The sequence below is a fragment of the Lutjanus erythropterus genome, chromosome 11, assembly GCF_056507025.1.
Source record: "Lutjanus erythropterus isolate fLutEry1 chromosome 11, fLutEry1.hap2, whole genome shotgun sequence".
Taxonomy (NCBI): domain Eukaryota; kingdom Metazoa; phylum Chordata; class Actinopteri; order Lutjaniformes; family Lutjanidae; genus Lutjanus; species Lutjanus erythropterus.
This window is the reverse complement of record NC_139327.1, coordinates 17,000,868-17,017,929: the sequence shown is the minus strand read 5'-3', so window position 1 is coordinate 17,017,929 and position 17,062 is coordinate 17,000,868. Positions and strand designations below refer to the sequence as shown.

The window sequence follows — 17,062 nt, the reverse complement described above, 5'->3', positions numbered from 1 at the left end:
ATTGAAAAAGCACTTACGGTCACTTGTTTGAATCTGCCTGGAACTTCACATGTTCAATAGTAGTCCAGGCATGAAATTAGGACATGAGTTTGGTTGGTGGGAGACTCTTGGCTAAACCCAATAGGAAGTCAGCCATTTTTAATTTCGTGGTCAATTTTGGCATTGTACACAAGTCATATTTTAACAAACTCCTCCAGAAATCTGATTGACTTCAAAATCACATTGTGCCGTCTAAACTACTTTGTGATCAAAAGTTATTAAAAGATTTGGTCAGCATTGAACAGTGTGGCTGCGGCAGGACATCAAGTTTTGATGACTCGCCATGACACACAAAATTGCTCTAACTTTAGTATAAATGATCTGATATGCACCAAATTTCACGTTTGATAAGAGTCTCACAAGTACAGTATTTGTCTCTAGGATGTAGTATAGAAGCATAAAGTTTGTTAAAATGAAACTCAAGTAAAGGATAAAATAAGTACAGTATTTGATGTAAATGCACTTAGTTACAGTCCACCACTGATTACAACTCTGAACTAATACAAGATGGAAATTAGTGGATTGACATTCACAGATGATTAAATACTGAATTTAAAATCAATTAACTGACTAATTACCTAGCAGAAGACCCAAAGCTCAGTGTTGTGTGTTTTAGTGTTTCCTACATTTTCAACAGTGTTTCTTTCTTATTTTATTTTAATGTAAATATTCACTTATTTTAAGATTCTACACAACATTCTATTCAATAAATATTGTTCTTTTGTATCTCATTCTGTTCTACATAGATCTATTTGTTCTTTGAGTGACAGATGGAGCAAACAGTTTGAAAGGAGGAGGGATTGTAGTGAAAGCACTGGTGTGTCAGGTGTGTCTGTGTGGCAAATGGTTCACGTGGCTTTTGCTTTGGGCCCCAGGGAGGTGAGAACCACCTCTTGAGAAATGATTAATCATATTATGTGATACCAATTAGAAAATAATTTTAAAAAAGTAGTCCAACTGGAATTATCATGATGGTTGACATGAACATTTTCCCAGTCAGCAGTGAGATTAGTAAATATAATGAGACATAAATGCATCATCAGTAGGATGTTCCTTCGACCACAGAGGAGGAACAAATTACTTTACCTGATAACTGCTTGTGTGTTTGCTCGCGTCTGTTGCGTGACTGTACTTGTTCCCCAGTTTAAAACCTTGTATGTTCTTGAGAAATGATTCAGACTAGTGAAATTCTTCTGAAAATGTTTGGAACCTTTTTTGCCTTACTATTACTATCTTAAGATGCCTGTGAGCTGAATCCAAACCTTTAGTGACCTTAAAGGTTTAAAGCATTTAAAACTATGAAAAAAGATGTTAAATGCAACATTGCATTTATTAAAACAACAACCTACATCTAATGTAGGATTACAAAGGTGCATTGTTTGTCCTTGTACGTTTGTATGTTTTTCTCCGATAGCGAAAGCTTCTAGTGTAGAAAAAATTTAAAAGTGCTTTTTTTTTTTACACACATTTAAATCCCGAACTTTATAAGTCAGACATAGGTAATGTAAATATATGACCCCATGGCACTTTTTTTTTTTTTACAAATCTGGCCATTCTAAAAAATGTGTTTGAATAGGCCTGGTGTAGATGGTCAGCCAAGTTTGTACTCACCTGCAGATGTTGTTAAAAGCCCCTGACAATAAATCATGTGTTATTTCAACACTAGAGGGCAGCAAACCCTTGTTTTTATTCTCTCACCATTACAATAATAGGACATTAGCCACAGAAATATAATGAAAAATGTATAAAATCATAGAATAACATGACAACAAAAGGTCTCATAATAAGCACAAGACTTGTAGGTAAGTAGGTCCAAGTGTAGCACACAGACATTTCCTGCTAAGCATTTCTTGAATGACAGGAAGGATCTACATGTGATGTCAGTGTTCATTCGTCTACTCGCTCTTGTCTTTAGTGGTGGCGTTGCTGCTGCTGCTGTAACAGAGAACCTGGGCCAGGAGGACACAGCTGAGACAGGCTGACAGTGTGTGTGACAGAGTAGACAAAGAGCTTCCTGTTTCCTACAAAATAAAGTTTGAAGCAACTTCAGTCAGTAAAGATAACAATGGCAGATTGGAGTAGTGAGAAATACGGTGCAGCTATCTTTATGTTTGTGTTTATACCTGTAGAGACATAAAGGCAACACCCAGACAGCCTGCCCACGATAGGAACACAGACAGAGTGGACAGCTGGCCTGTGTGGCCATTACAGTGGTTTGTTCCAGCCTGGAGACCCTGGAAGAACAAATCCAGCAAATCACTCTCCTCTGATCACAGTTCACTGGTCTTATAGTTTTTCTAAATCGCTTTGGTTCATTTTTTTTTTAAAACAGTCTTAACGTTCTCTAATAAACTCTAAGTTCAATCGTCACAACTGTTTTATGGGACATCACTGCTCGATTGCATGTCTGCAAAAGGTAGTAACTCACCCAAAACATTTCATTCATCCTTCGAAACTGAGCTATTGTGCAACCCTGGAAATATGTATTATCTACAAACATCTGTTTTCTTCTACTTTTTTGTGCCGTCTTACTGCTGACTATACTATACAAGCTGAATGCTGTTGTGTATCACACTGAGCTTTTTAGATTCAAGCTTCAGCAGTAGGTAAGAGTAGTACACAGAAAAAGGATATGCACACGTGTATGTATACAGTGAATGAATTGTAGCAATGTGTTCCATGTACTGTAGACCAAAAATTCACCTTTCAAGTTAAATAATATTATCCCTGGTTCATTACTGTCAGGTGGCAGCTTATTTGCCAATTCAGCAGACATCGCAAACATTACATGTTGCAGATATTTAAGAGCATGTTTAGATTTTGTGAAGAGTTTGACAGTTTCACTTAGAATCAACTCATCAGTTCTGATCAGCGAGCCATGTGGCTACTGTGCAAACTGTAGACATTGGTACTTACTCTCTCACATGTGTGTTGCTTGAATGAATGAGAAATTTAAAGCTTTTGTGAACAACAAACTAATAGTTCATAGATTTAAGTTTATTGTTTTAGAAAAATATGATTCTGAGAAAAACTATAATCATGGAACAGCTCAGAGATTGAGCTGTACAGACAAGATGAGCATTTGAGTTACTACCTTGCTTGTAATTAAAGCTGCCAGACTGGAGGTCTGCATCACTGAGGCGACTGCTGCACCTGCATATGAGCCCAGGAGGAACATTACACCACCGTACGCCAAGAGGAACAGCAGTCCTGCCACATAAATGCAAAACAAGATTATATAGGGTGGTAGAAACACATCAAAAATTTTCATACTTATGGTCACTTACAAAATAAAATGTTTCAGATTAAATAATCATCTCACCAAAAAACTAAATCATCTCTCTGTGAATGTGTTTTAAATGTTTAAATTCCTAAATGTCATGTTGGAAAGCTCATGAGGCAGGTGGTTACACCACAAGGTGGCGCTCCAGGAAAGCACTGACTGAAAATGATGTGTGAGTCTCCTGAAACACTGTGGCGAGCTGATAAACCACCGTTCACATCCTGTTTCTAACAGTGACTGATACACTGGTGGACCCTGACAGGTAGGGGTGAAAAAAAATGAAAAGGGTACCACCTGTATTACCAGCGTGGCAACAATCATTATGCATTCAGGTGAAAAAGTTCCAGTTTCTCTTCATTACATTTTCTGGAAGGGCATCTTAGAGGGCACTTAACCACATGTTGTCCTCTAGAAGGGCACTCTATATCTGAGTAACTGAAAACAAAATGTGGACAATTCAAATTTATTTGCACAGCCACAAGTGACATTTCAAGCTACTGCTTGAACTGCTAAATGTTTCCATTCATACAAAGTTGATAATACACAAGGTGCTTAAACATACACATATTATGGCTGGTGACTGTAAAGTTTAAGGCTCCTGTAATTATTGATCCAGCTTAGTCATTTATTCATGTGTCACAAAAGTTCACTTCTGTGAAACAAGTTCATTTTTATTTAATTACTATACAGTTTTTGTTCTTTGGATGCAGTTTTGTTTAGATATACTTTATGATAAACCTTTCAATGTTTAATTCTTTTTAAATGAATTACAGTTCTGACATTCACCAAAGATCCTTGTTGTTTACAGTTCCATCAGTGTGAGGAAACACAGCACTTTGATAAAAGCACGGCAAACATGGCTGATATCTAGTGTGTGCTGTAACTGCTGCCAAAACGCAATAATCTGTAACCTCAATCCACCCTCGATATATAAACATCAAAGGAAGTTTTTTTTTTGTTTTTTTTTTAAACCTGTGGGCTACGGAAAGGTTTTTAGTTTATAGAGTGTTTTTATCTCAGACATTTACAAAAAACAACAAATGTCAACCAGACTCACTCACAGAGAGATGAAACACACAACCTGATAAATACACCAAAATAATCATGAAGGCTGATTTCAGTCAGTCCAGCATTCACTATCGTGCTGCTGTAAATACTCCCTCAAATACCCAAATGTGTATTAATCCACCACTGAAAGTAGTGCAGCAAATGCACGTTCTACTCCTATTTGAGTAATGTTTGCTAAAACCTATGGCTTTCTTAGGAAATAGCTAAGACTTCTGTAACTATATTTTGTTTTTATATCTTCAGTAGAAATTCAGGCCACAGACAGGGACTAACAAATTGTTGGTTTTGGTCTTTTCATAAGATTTGATACCATAAGAAAAACAGAAAACAATGCCACACTCACCCTGACAGTATATACATTATTTGAAATGTGAAACTGTAAAAAGTTAAAGGTACCTTTGATGGTATCTCCACGATAATGCAGGATGAGGAAGATAATCGCTGCTGTCTGGGCCAAAGTGAAGAGCCTCTCACCCCAGGCACTGTGGAGCAGTTCAAGTACAACACATCATATAAATATACAACTATGATAATACTGCAGACATATGTAAAACAGAACAGTTTTCTCCACTCAGCTGCATAGTACAGGCATTATACAACATTTATAACACATCAGAAGTCTTAAGAAATCCAAGTGGGGGAAAGTATTGAAAAATAGAACTGAAATCAGTGATACTATAATTTAGCATTTTTAAAAACTGATATGAATGTCTTCTTGTCTGATATCCACACAAAAGATTCAGTGCTGTCCACAATCAACTAGAGATTGTGTTTTATATGAGACATGGAGTTGGATACACTATAGTAAATGTGAAAAAGTTAATTCTGAACCCTTAAATGAATAAGATCTTTGTAATAAAAACAGTTTTAACATGTTTATGCTCATCATTGCCAACATTTATGTAGATCAAGGCCAACATGATGTCACAAATATTCTGAAAGTAACAGAAAAATGATACTTTTGTTTTAAAAATTATTTTAATCAGTGCCAATATTTATATAGATTAGTGCCAATTTAAGTTGTCTTGTTGACAAGTATACTACTATAGTGATGCAGATTTACCTTTGAACCACCACTTGAATCTGTTTTTATTTGTTATAGAGGAGACCTCATTAGAAATAATCATTTGTCAGATTTTCTGTTAATTTTCGTGGCTCATCCCTTTTTTCCTCACAAAATGTCTGCACCAAAAAACACATTTTTGATAAGCTTTTGATAAGGTAAGATCATGAGGCGATTTTCAAAACCTTCCCTGCATACAATTCCTTAAGACTTTCATTCAGAACACATTGCGGACAAACATTCTGTAAAATTCCTGGACTATAATTCTCAACCAAGTATTTGGATTTATAGGCTCAGTCTTTAAACTTGACAGAACATGTATTGAGGTGTGAAGGCCTCTTCTGTTACACATGTAGTGAACGGATGAGTCACTTATTCATAAGGCATGGACGATGAGAGAAAACACCTGGTCATAAATGAGCTGTAAGCTCGAACATTAACACTGCTACAGTTTCCACTTTGTTTACTTCAACTGTCGGTTTCTACGTCTCAAATAGATTGGTACAGGGAGGTTTGCAACATGATTATGATGTCACTTAATGACTCGCGTTCTGATCTGTCAGTGAATCAGCACAGACAGAAAACTTATTCATCATCGTTACATACGTACAAAAGTGGGAAGTTGTTGGCCACAGCATACACAACAGGACATGAGAAGGCATAAAGCTGCAGCAGGGCAGAGGTCAGATTCAGGCCTGAAGCGCTTCTTCTCCACAGTATCTTCAACAGCTGAGGCAGCTGTGCTGCAGGGAGTCGACACACAGGGAGGTGAGGAGGGTGCAGAAGAGGTGCAACATCACTGACCACAACCAGACTGTACTTCATTGTGCTTAGGCATAATTCAGTTTCCCATTAACTGCTTCTGCATGGATGACATGTTAATGCAGTGGTTTTGTGATATTATCACAAGGCCTGATGTTGTCATGGTTACTTACGCTGTTACAAGTATTGCACTGTAGCTCAACAGAGAATGTTAAGGTTCTCATGGGAATCTGTGTTTTAAAGAGAGCCGATCAATAATGATCCATCATTAAAAGACAAAAAAATATGAGTGAGGTACTTGTACTTAAATCCTACTTGAGCACTTCCATATTATACAACTTTATATTTCTAAACACTGAATTTCAGAGGCAAATATTGTACTTAAACTTATAACTTAACTTATGAGTTGAAGAAATGTTCACACATCTTAAGTTAAATGAACTATTTAAAACCCTCTTAGACTAGCTGGAAAATGTATAGTCATAAAGCAGAAAATGGCTGTTTTTCTGACTTTTTAGAGATAAGTGTAATGTACAACTGTAGATTAAACTATTCAACAGTATATAAAGTAGTTGGAATTAGCACAGCCTCAAACATCTACAGCAGTTAAATGCAACATACACATTAATGTAAGTAATATAAACCCAAAATCATCACATATAATAGTAAAACACTGACAGGGAACATTTTACTGCAGAATTAGTACATTTACTTTGAAACTTTTACCTGAAAATACTTTAATTATTTTTACTAAAGTAAGGTAAGTAAGTTTTTTTTTATTATTATTATGAACAGCCTTTTTGAGGTGTGGTCTTGCTACGTGCACATGGAAACACTATTATGCAACTTTGTGAGTTGTGTTTGCTTGTGTTTGTTAGTGTTGCTGCTGCAACAGCTGTCACGTGATTCAATCAAAAAGTTTAGAAGTAGGAAATCTTACCAAGGAAAGCGTCCAGTAAGATCCAGAATCCGAAAGATTTGTTCAGGACAAACTTTAGACAAGGCACTGGGACATAAATGAAAAAAACAAACAAACATAAAAATAATAAAAATTAAAAAGTAAAACAGATGTCCAGCACCGTTAACGCTTAATGCTGGATAACACGGTGAACTTACAACATGATCTGTGGACGAGTGATGGATTGAACAGCCCAGTTTTAACACATAATATCACACTTTTAAGTTACAAAAACAAAGTTTACAGCGCTGAGCTGTAAGTGGGAGGTGGGGAACCTCCACAAGTCCCCACCCTCGATCCGCACATCTGGAAAGATTTTTCTCTACATTTCACACGTTTTACATTTAAATTTCACAGCGACGAGCCTCACCGTGCATGTGAAAGTTGACGAAAAGCTCCTCATAACATTTTTCTGGCATCACATATGTAACCAGGAACTGTTTGACGGGAGACGTGTCCATGGTGGGTCCGCTGCAGCAGGACTGCTCCTCAGTAACAGGGGGAGGGGTTCAAAGGTCCCCCAGTGTTTACAATGGGGGCCACAGAGGACACGCAGCCGGGACAGCTACCTGTCCCTCAGCTCTACGGTTTCATTAAAAAAAACAAAGAGAAGAAGAAGAAAAAACCTTCTAATAGCCTCTTCACTGTCAGAATCCAGTATATGCAAATATTTTTCATTTCATAGATTTACTACTGGACACAAGTTGTTTCCTACTACATATGTGTAGGTTTCACACCTGTAAAGGTCCGTGACTGCCTGCCAAACTTGTGATGTCACAAAGAAGTTATTAATGTCTTAAATTTCAGTCTTTGTCAGTTTGGTTAAATTTGGCAATACAGCAAGCATGAAGAGACATTCTTAAATCTTGACCCTGACAAATATCCTCACATTATAATTTAATAAATTAACATTAATAATGAAACTAATAAAAACTAATAATTTACAATACAATAAACAATAACAAGTAAACTGGAATTTAACTGAAACTAGACTGAATTGAAAGCAAAAAAAACAAAAAAAAACAAACATATATATATGTATATATATATATATATATATACATATAAAACTATTATAACTCTGGTCACAAAATCCCATTAGATACCTATTAAATTCAGCTCTATAAAGAACACATATTTCTCCCCTTCAAATGTGGAAAAAGACTTCTAGTCCTAAACTCTGCATGTACATCATTCTGCACAGGGAAAATCAAGTGGAGTAACAATAAAGAAAAACACATCATCAGAAGGAACTTTAAATTGCACCATTTCAGAATCAGAAAGATCATAAAGATGTATATTGTTATTGTTATTATTTTTATACATTTTACTCAGGTACAATGAAATTATGAATGGCTTCTGTTCATGAATCAGAAAATATAAACATAAAAAATAAAAATATAAAAATATGAAACAAAATAGAAGCAGAAACAGGCCACCAGTAATAGCAGCTTTAAAGTAGATTAAAGGTAATGTACATTGTGCAGATTCTTCATATTTTGCAGGTTATTTAGAGGTAATGGATAAAAAATTATTAAATAGATGCTAGAACTACTACATTTTGTGCAAAATTGTGTCTGCAGTTACAGTCTCAGACTGAGGGACGTGTTTGTGCTGGTCACAGTCTTTGTTTATTTTATTCCATACATAAAAAAAAAACAAACAAAAGCAAAAAAAAAAAGTTGTTAATACATGTAAATCTTTTATAATACAATTACACTTCCCACACCAGTTCATCACCATTAGTAGTGTTTACTTGCCAGTGCGAACATGTTATCTCTTGTGGGCAGGTTCATGTGAAACACCTCTGAAAACAGGAAGGATTCAAGCAAAACCCAAATGAACAAGAAGTTTTACAGAAGTTAGGCATTTTTCACTGTGACAACATGTGTACTGGAAAATGTTCTCGTTGCATTGCTGTTACTCTGTACCCGTTAGTGCTTCTGTCCATCATCTGTAACATCGTGCTCTTCTTTCCTGGCTGGGACGTCAAGTACGCCAAAGATGGACACATTACTGCAGAGGTGTATTGCATGGGGGGACTTCTTGGAGGGGGATTAGTGGTGAGTTGTCTCTTCTGTAACATGTTACTAGAATATCATTTGCAGCCTCAATTAAAACTAATAAAAACACTGGATTTCTACTGTATATTGGTTCTTTTTTTTTAACTTTTATTGATTTTGCAGTGGTCATCTCACCTTTTCTGAGTCCTAATTCTGTGCATCCTGGCATCCTTGTGATTCTCTTAATCTAGCAACACAATGTAACATTCAGTTTCATTATTATTAATATCACATTTACCATATATTTTAATGTATGAAACTCACTTAAGGAGCTTTTCATCTGGACTGAAGTAAAGTTTCAAACTTTTTAATGACAAGTTTGACACAGAATACTGACATCTGCAAAGTTTCCCAAGTGATAGTTTGCAACTAAACTTTTTGAACATGTTTTACACTCAATCAATAATCTGTACCATCACAGGTGTTGATCGTAGCGATTTTCCTCAACTTGACTGGAGAAGAGGGCTGCTGTGGAAATCGCTTAGGGGTGAGTCAGTCAGAAGTCTGAAATACTTCTCAGTCAGAGATCAAAGAAAAAGAAATTGAGTTAAGATTATTTTATCATCATACTTATCTTTTTAAGGTTAAAAAGAGCTGCCACACTCAACTAAATATAAGAGTTTGATGGAAACCAGTTACTGCTAATTACTCAATAATAATCATTTTAAAAAAGTATATGCTGGTTTGTGCTGCATCACCGTTGCACAACCTTTAGATCTTCTTCAGAAAGATAAGATAATGCAACCTCATCAGCCACACACTAAAAGAAATTATACAAGAATTTAGTTGAATCATTTAATGTTTTCTCATGAACTTAATGTAAATATGCAATATTTTATTTATTCATGTTAATTAAACTTAAAATTTGAAGTAGTCACTTTCAGAATTCTTTAGAACTCATGAACATTAGTTCTTCTAACTTGAAGTCTTTTGATTTGAAATGATGAATTGAATTAATTTACTGTACAGAGTTCGATCAGCTCATTAAATTAAGTTTCTACAGAACCATAATCAGCATATTGACTGACTTCTGAACATGCAACTCTCCTGAGACCCCTCTTATTTATAGTTTGAAGAAAACATATGATGAAAATGTTCTGTCTGTTTCTAATACACTTTAAGAAATGACTCTTCAAACTGAGAAAATGTAAAAGGAAATCAAATTTGCTTGTGATGTTCATTGGTTTGACTGAAGAGTTGCTGGTTCAACTTAATATCTCAAGCTCATTGAACACATTCTCTCAAGTAAAATTGAATTAATATAAAGTTTATTTGATTAGAAAAGTTTATTTGTTTTAAATTATTACTAAATTACCTCTACTTATTTTCAGTCAACTTCAAATTTTTAGGCAGTCTGGACACTTTTTTCGTGTTCAAATAATTTATTTTTACAGTGGCACAGTACAGTTCTACTTTTTCTTTTTAAAAGAACATTTTTTACAGGCTCAAGATGTGTGCAAACAGCTTATTTGAATGTGTTTAAGTAGACAAAACACTACTGATACAAATCATTATCTGAAAATATGAAAACAACATCAAACTTTCTGACCGTTGCTTTTCCTTTAACTTCTACAGATGCTTTTCTCAGTTGTATTCGCTGTACTGGGAGTGGCTGGTGCCCTGTACAGTTTCACTGTGGCTCTCTTCGGTGTGGTTAATGGACCCTTCTGCAAGGACGGTGGGAATTGGACCACACCTTTTAAAAACAGGTGACAGAACAGACAGACCTTTCGGATGACATTTGTAAACGTTATGAAGTTTTGGTTGTTTACAGGCCTCTTCTTTCACGTAGCAATTCAAGCTACCTGTCTGATGCCAAGCTGTGGGAAGAATGCACTGAGCCGAAGAACGTGGTGCAGTTCAACACTGGACTGTTCTTCACTCTGATGGCAGCCAGCTGTCTGCAGGCTCTGCTCTGTGCTGCTCAGATCCTCAACGGCCTCTTTGGCTGCCTGTGTGGCACCTGCAACCCAAAAGAGGTAAAAATAAAGAGATCACTTCAGTTTTGTTTATTGTTAGGATACCTGAATCCAGATATTTCCCACAGTTTGTGTAATTTGAGAGAATCTTGACAGTGTGTCCCCTTTCTTGTCTTGTATTTGTTGTTGTTGTTTGTTTTATTATTTTACAGGAACTGTAAGTTAATAATTTGCAGTCATACCACATATGAAGAGTTGACTGCGCCCCGTGATGGACGGCTGAGACCTGTGTTCTGGCTGAACATGCAAAAACATACTTTCAAACTGTAGCTGTCTCTGATAACAAATTTTAAAGGGATAGTTTGGATTATTTGACGTGAGACTTTATGAGATGTGTATCGATAGTAAATATCAGTTTAAGTGTACGCTATATTTATAAGATTTTTCACCATTTTTCTTTGCCATCAGACATCCTTTCTCAATGAGAAACCACCGTTATATAAGCTATCACTCTCTCTCCAAACCAACCAAACTCCACAGATGAAATCAGTCATTCCACCTTGCAGAACATGGGAGATTCTGATCTATTGCTGACTTTATTGGTTAGTTTGTTTGTGTTGCTGTGTGACTTCAGTGAATCCAAACCAACTTTTTAAAAACCAAACACAATATCACCAACAAACTAACAGATGGATGCAGTGGTAAGCCAGCAACTCTGGAGGTAAAATGACTTTCTCCTGTTATAAGGGCACTTTCCTGACAGAAAATGCTGCCTGACAGCAAGGTAAAGTGATAAAAATACTCCAAATATAGCAAAGACTTAAACAAATATGCATTTTTTTCATGTGGACCTTTTTAAGTGTTTAAATGACCTTTTGTTGACACTGTCCTTGACTGCAAATAATCAAAACTATCACTTTAAATTTTAATTAGTATATTTCATGATGCCTCATACTGTTGCAATGTATTAGGGTCTGTTGTATAAAGACCACAGCTTTAGAAACAGCCAGTGTTTTACAGTAATATCACCCTTTTGGCTTATTGTATATTTCAGACAAAATAATAAAAACCTGGATGCTCTTTTCTTCAATGACGCCTTTAATGTGGACTGAATAGCTACAATAAATGTCACTCAGTACTGTATCACCATTGTCTCTGCAAATGTTTCAGCTATATCTCAGATTGTTAGACATGTGCACTTACAGCTGAATACCTGGCTGTTGATGTCCTGATGTGCCAACATGTTAGATGTCACAGCAGTAGTTTCTACTGTATGAAAAGGTTGCAACTTCATATTTTCACCAGCTGATTGTTTAGATCTTAAAGGCTAGGACGGAGCAAAGTGTATACAATAACTGACATTTACCATGATTGTGACAATCATTCAAACAAACCTTTAATGTTGACTGCTTAATAATGGGAACATTATTGCACAGCAGGTGGTCTCCCAGCTTCATAATGCTGTGTCTGTAAGTCAAGTGCAGATGATACTCATGATGCAGCGGCCAGAGATCCACCAGAAAGCAATAAAACTGAATGAAACAAGTGTCATATAGTCATAAAAAATAATAATGATTTACCATGCCACTTCCTACAGTGACATTTTACTGTATAATCCCTGCAAACACTGAGAAGTTGAATGACTGTTGTTGAAACATGAAAGATGAAAGATGTGCAAAGTTCCCCTGGTTTTAGTGCCAACAGGTACTACAGGCATGCAGGTGTTAATAAAGCATGGGCAGGCCTTCAGTTTTGCTGTTTAAAATTTTAGAATGCACAAAATTCCAAACTTTAATATTGTTTAGTTTTTATGTGATTTAACTGGTTGAAAATTTGCTGTAAAATTTGTATAATATCAGTGCAGAATAGATCCATCCCTCAAGTGAGTGACAGTAACATCACTCTTACATTGCCATAGGGAAATCTTGGATTGATTGCATCTTGGGCTGCCATGTATAAACATCCAACAGTGCTTTATAAACGCCTGATGTTTATGAACATGTGGTTGTGAAGGTGCTAAAACCATCATTTCCATCTTTGTTTCATCCCCACAAAGGTCAATACAGAACTCATGACCTATTTCTATTTCTATGCCTACTTCTAGAGAAAAAACTACATCTGTTCAACCAGACCTTTGTAACAGATGAGGAACACTGCCTCGCCCATGCGTTGCTCGGAGACAACTGTTTTGGCAACCATGGCTTCTTCTTTTTTTAACCTTTTCTTTTTTCGAAGCCCTCAGTTAGGTGATGCAATGTGGAAACAGCAGTCACAAGCTTATTTCAGAAACTGAAAAATGTAGAACGTCTGGTCAGTGTTTAACTACACACAATGTGGTCATTTATAAGCAATTTGCAGCTGATGTCAAAGACACATTGTTCTTACTCTGCAAAGCGTCCTGCCACAGGTCTAAAGTCCAACTGTGCTGTGATCCTAGAATCACTATGTCAACACATCACCACTCTACTGTACCCAAGAGATGGAGCTGAAAATATCTCACGGTAAATCTCTGCTTCAAAGACAATAAAGTAGCAGTTATTTTATTACAGCAACATACAAGAAACTGAGATTTAACTACAATAAGCATGTTGGAGGCCCGATCATTGAACTCGACTTCAGTCATTAAAAGTGAGTGACAATCAATAAAACATCTGACTCATATCACCTGAATGCGTTCAGATTTTTAATACAATCTGGTTCCTACATGATCTTACTCAACAAAACAAGCGTTGTCTCCCAAATACACTTCTGGTATGACTCACATACTTGTGCAGCCTATCCCAACCTGTGTTTGTCCATGTTATCAGCTTGTCACTACACCTCCCACACCCTAAAATACTCACCATATTTAGTTTCTGTTCCCAGTGCAAATACATTTGCCTGTCTGGGGTTAGTTTGAACGAGAACCTCTCTCTGAAAGCAGGAAGGATTTGAGCTCAAACTTGCAGAACAACAGGTTTCACAGCAGCCAAGTTAGTTTGTTTCATTTGGACAACATGTGCACTGGAAGATGTTCCCGTTGCATTGCGGTGACTCTGTACCCGCTGGTAGTCATATCCATCATCTGTAACATAGTGTTGTTTTTTCCTGGCGGGGACATCAAGTATGTCAAAGATGGACACATTACCGAGGAGGTGAAATACATGGGAGGACTTGTCGGAGGAGGTTTAATGGTATGTTGTCTCTTCTCAAGAATTTACTGAAGGGTGTGACTCTGGACGACAAGCTTCTGTAAATTCTTTCCTCAAATATGTGCAACCTTAGAAAAATGTCAGTTAGTTCAATATATAAAGCTAAAACTACAAAATAGTGGCTTTGTAATTTAAAGATTTAAAAATTGGCCTCACAATTTTGTGCTGAATGATATTCTCATGAGATTTAGTTCTGACTGAGGCAAAGTCTCGAACTTCTAATAGCAGTAATAACAGTATCAGCTGACTAAAGACTGAATTCTGCCATGTTTCCACAATTCTTTTAACATATTCTCCAAGCTTTAGATTGATTGAATGTTGAATTGCTTCAGCTTCGTTAAACTCATTAACTCCTGTCGACTCATCCGTCTTGCTGTAGGTGTTGCTCCCAGCACTTTACATCCACTTGACTGGACAGAAGGGGTGCTGTGGGAACCGCTGTGGGGTGAGTCAGTCACACCAACTTGTTGTCATATTAACTTTATTATATCTAAATATGTTTGAATAAAAATTAGTCCATTACCAGTTGGTATCGAAAATGGCATTGAAAATCAGTATCTTTCAAGGCTTTGTATTGAAATGCAAAATTCCAGTATCATGACAAGACTAGTGCACAGTCCCTGCAACTTTTAACTGTATGAATAAAACAATCAATTCTTCTTTCAAAATCAAGACATAATTCAACATTAATTCAGCGTTGAGGCACGACCTAAATTCACCTATGTTGAAATGTGTGACGTTGAAACAATGTAATGGAATCAATTTTGATTCCATAGAGAATTCAATCATTTTTGCACAATTAATTTTGTGTGTTTAGGAAAACATTTTATGCTGCTATTGGTAATGCCGTTTGTCAGCTACCTTGTTTGACAGAGCTGTGTCATAAGTCATATGCTAAACTTAAATGTGCATAAGAGAAAGAGAGTTATTAATGCAAATCAGGCAAAACATTTGCATGTACTGAGTGCTACAGTTACAGTTACAGTTTATGCTAATTAAACTATTATGAAAATGTTGGCAACGGGGGGGAAGTGGGTGCTCCAATTGGACCCATGTTAGAAATGAACAAATCACCAACTGCTTGTACCTTGAAAAGCAATGCATTCTAATAGCAGGGAAATTTTACCCAACTGTCGTTTTAGATTTACAGAGATTCCCAGCAGTTATAGTGTCAATAACACTTCAATCATGACTCTTGTGGTTGCATCATTCAATGGTCACAGCAAAGTTACTGTTCTGCATCACTAGACATGTTGTTTGGACAGATAACACACAATATAATGAGTTCTGAAACCGTCAGGACAACAGTACATTTCCTCTTTCTTGATCCAAAAATAAGATTTGGAAGTTTAAGCTATGAGCAAAAGGCTGGTTAAAATCTGCCTTAAACTTCCAGCAGATGCAGATACTGATGCTGACTCAAATGGTCATATGACTTTTTAAAATAACATCAAGGTGTGTTCCTGTTAATGAGTTTGTCTTGATAACATTGTCTGATGTCAGTTGTAGGGTGCAGGAAAACAATAGTAGTGCAAAAATAAAGTGTGAACCTGCTTTAGAGATAGAAGATGTGACCAAACCGCTTCTAAACAAACAGGAATGTTGTATGTAGCCTGAAGTTTATCTTATTACTGTTGGTGATGAACACAGCTTGACAGAATGTGAGGAATGAGAGAGGTGAAAAAAATGTCAGCAGAAAACTGAGAGCCTGTTCCTCCTTCAACTCATAAATACCTAATTAATCAATAGGGGGCAGAGGGGTAAGCAAAGGGGACAACTGATCAGTGTTTTCAAATGCAACACAAATGTTTCTGACCTTTGCTTTTCACGCAACTTTTGTAGATGTTCTTATCAATTGCATTCGCTGCAGTGGGTGTGGCCGGTGCCCTGTACAGTTTCAGTGTGGCTGTGCTGGGTTTGCAGAATGGGCCCCTTTGCAAAGTCTTACTGGTTTGGATGACGCCTTTTAAAAATGCGTGAGTAACTTTCTGATCAATGCTGATTACAAGTTTCTAAAGGGCTGATCTTTCATAAAGCTCCTCTTTTCTACAGAGACCGGAATTACTTGACTGACGACACATGGTGGGGGACGTGCATAGAGCCTAAGGACATTGTGCAGTTCAACATTGGATTGTTTGCTACTCTGCTGGCCACAGCCAGTCTGGAGGTGGTCCTCTGTGCCATTCAGATGATCAATGGGCTCTTTGGCTGCCTGTGTGGAACCTGCACCGAGAAAGGGGTAAGATAAAGCTCAGCCTGAGAGAATGTATTCGCTGTTAGGATGTCTAAAGCCAGACACTTGTGAAAAGATGTGTAATATCAAAGAATCTTACCTTGGTGGGTTTTTTTTTTTTTACTTGCAGCCACTGTGAGTTTCTGACAGTTGAGTGGCGCCCCCTGCTGGAAGACTGCAAGTAGTGCTCCTGGCTGCATCTGCTTAAAATATTTGCTTCTTATTGTCTCTATTTGACAATTTTGACTGATTTTTATACGTTTTATGTGTATTTCATGATGCGTAACACTTTGTTATAACTGAATAGAAATACTTGGAATGCATTTTGTTGTGTCACAGTAAATGGCTCAGTGTTAGAAGTAAATCATGCTAATTTTAATAAATGGTTTTAAATATTAACTGCTGATCCACTGCTGCAGTTCTGTTGTTTTACACTATATTTGGCATGTCACAGTATTAGAAACCCTTTGCTTTATTGTAATT

At 36.7% G+C, this 17,062-nt stretch overlaps 3 protein-coding genes across 4 annotated transcripts; 2 read left to right on the top strand and 1 right to left on the bottom strand.

Moving 5' to 3' along the window:
• Positions 1–1,702: 1,702 nt before the first annotated feature.
• On the bottom strand, positions 1,703–7,696 carry LOC146318852 (mannose-P-dolichol utilization defect 1 protein-like). 2 transcript variants are annotated; one of them, XM_084730270.1, is made up of 7 exons: positions 7,544–7,696; positions 7,156–7,221; positions 6,064–6,196; positions 4,787–4,872; positions 3,134–3,249; positions 2,163–2,273; positions 1,703–2,060 (listed from the first exon to the last, which is right to left on the bottom strand). In XM_084730270.1, the coding sequence occupies exons 1-7, from the start codon at positions 7,632–7,634 to the stop codon at positions 1,935–1,937; spliced, it is 729 nt and encodes a 242-aa protein (XP_084586396.1). In that variant the 5' UTR covers positions 7,635–7,696; the 3' UTR covers positions 1,703–1,934. The 2 variants fall into 2 exon arrangements, with proteins under 2 accessions (XP_084586396.1, XP_084586397.1); XM_084730271.1 differs by lacking the exon at positions 7,544–7,696 and having other exon boundaries at positions 6,064–6,315.
• A 1,192-nt stretch (positions 7,697–8,888) lies between these two features.
• LOC146318851 (transmembrane 4 L6 family member 1-like) lies at positions 8,889–11,308 on the top strand. The gene is made up of 4 exons (XM_084730620.1): positions 8,889–9,236; positions 9,658–9,723; positions 10,812–10,945; positions 11,029–11,308. The coding sequence occupies exons 1-4, from the start codon at positions 9,060–9,062 to the stop codon at positions 11,306–11,308; spliced, it is 657 nt and encodes a 218-aa protein (XP_084586746.1). The 5' UTR covers positions 8,889–9,059.
• A 2,692-nt stretch (positions 11,309–14,000) lies between these two features.
• On the top strand, positions 14,001–16,978 carry tm4sf21a (transmembrane 4 L six family member 21a). The gene is made up of 5 exons (XM_084731036.1): positions 14,001–14,328; positions 14,726–14,791; positions 16,189–16,322; positions 16,399–16,585; positions 16,710–16,978. The coding sequence occupies exons 1-5, from the start codon at positions 14,152–14,154 to the stop codon at positions 16,716–16,718; spliced, it is 573 nt and encodes a 190-aa protein (XP_084587162.1). The 5' UTR covers positions 14,001–14,151; the 3' UTR covers positions 16,719–16,978.
• Positions 16,979–17,062: the final 84 nt, after the last annotated feature.

Excerpts from the sequence above, each read along its gene's own strand:
- LOC146318851 (XM_084730620.1), top strand. The coding sequence starts at position 9,060 with ATGTGTACTGGAAAATGTTCTCGTTGCATTGCTGTTACTCTGTACCCG. Across the intron at positions 9,237-9,657 it reads TTCTTGGAGGGGGATTAGTG|GTGTTGATCGTAGCGATTTT; the intron begins GTGAGTTGTCTC and ends GTACCATCACAG. Across the intron at positions 9,724-10,811 it reads GCTGTGGAAATCGCTTAGGG|ATGCTTTTCTCAGTTGTATT; the intron begins GTGAGTCAGTCA and ends TAACTTCTACAG.
- tm4sf21a (XM_084731036.1), top strand. The coding sequence starts at position 14,152 with ATGTGCACTGGAAGATGTTCCCGTTGCATTGCGGTGACTCTGTACCCG. Across the intron at positions 14,792-16,188 it reads GCTGTGGGAACCGCTGTGGG|ATGTTCTTATCAATTGCATT; the intron begins GTGAGTCAGTCA and ends CAACTTTTGTAG. Across the intron at positions 16,323-16,398 it reads ATGACGCCTTTTAAAAATGC|AGACCGGAATTACTTGACTG; the intron begins GTGAGTAACTTT and ends TCTTTTCTACAG.
- LOC146318852 (XM_084730270.1), bottom strand. The coding sequence starts at position 7,634 with ATGGACACGTCTCCCGTCAAACAGTTCCTGGTTACATATGTGATGCCA. Across the intron at positions 4,873-6,063 it reads GCCAACAACTTCCCACTTTT|TGCCTGGGGTGAGAGGCTCT; the intron begins GTACGTATGTAA and ends ACTGCTCCACAG. Across the intron at positions 3,250-4,786 it reads TCGTGGAGATACCATCAAAG|GACTGCTGTTCCTCTTGGCG; the intron begins GTACCTTTAACT and ends TTTATGTGGCAG.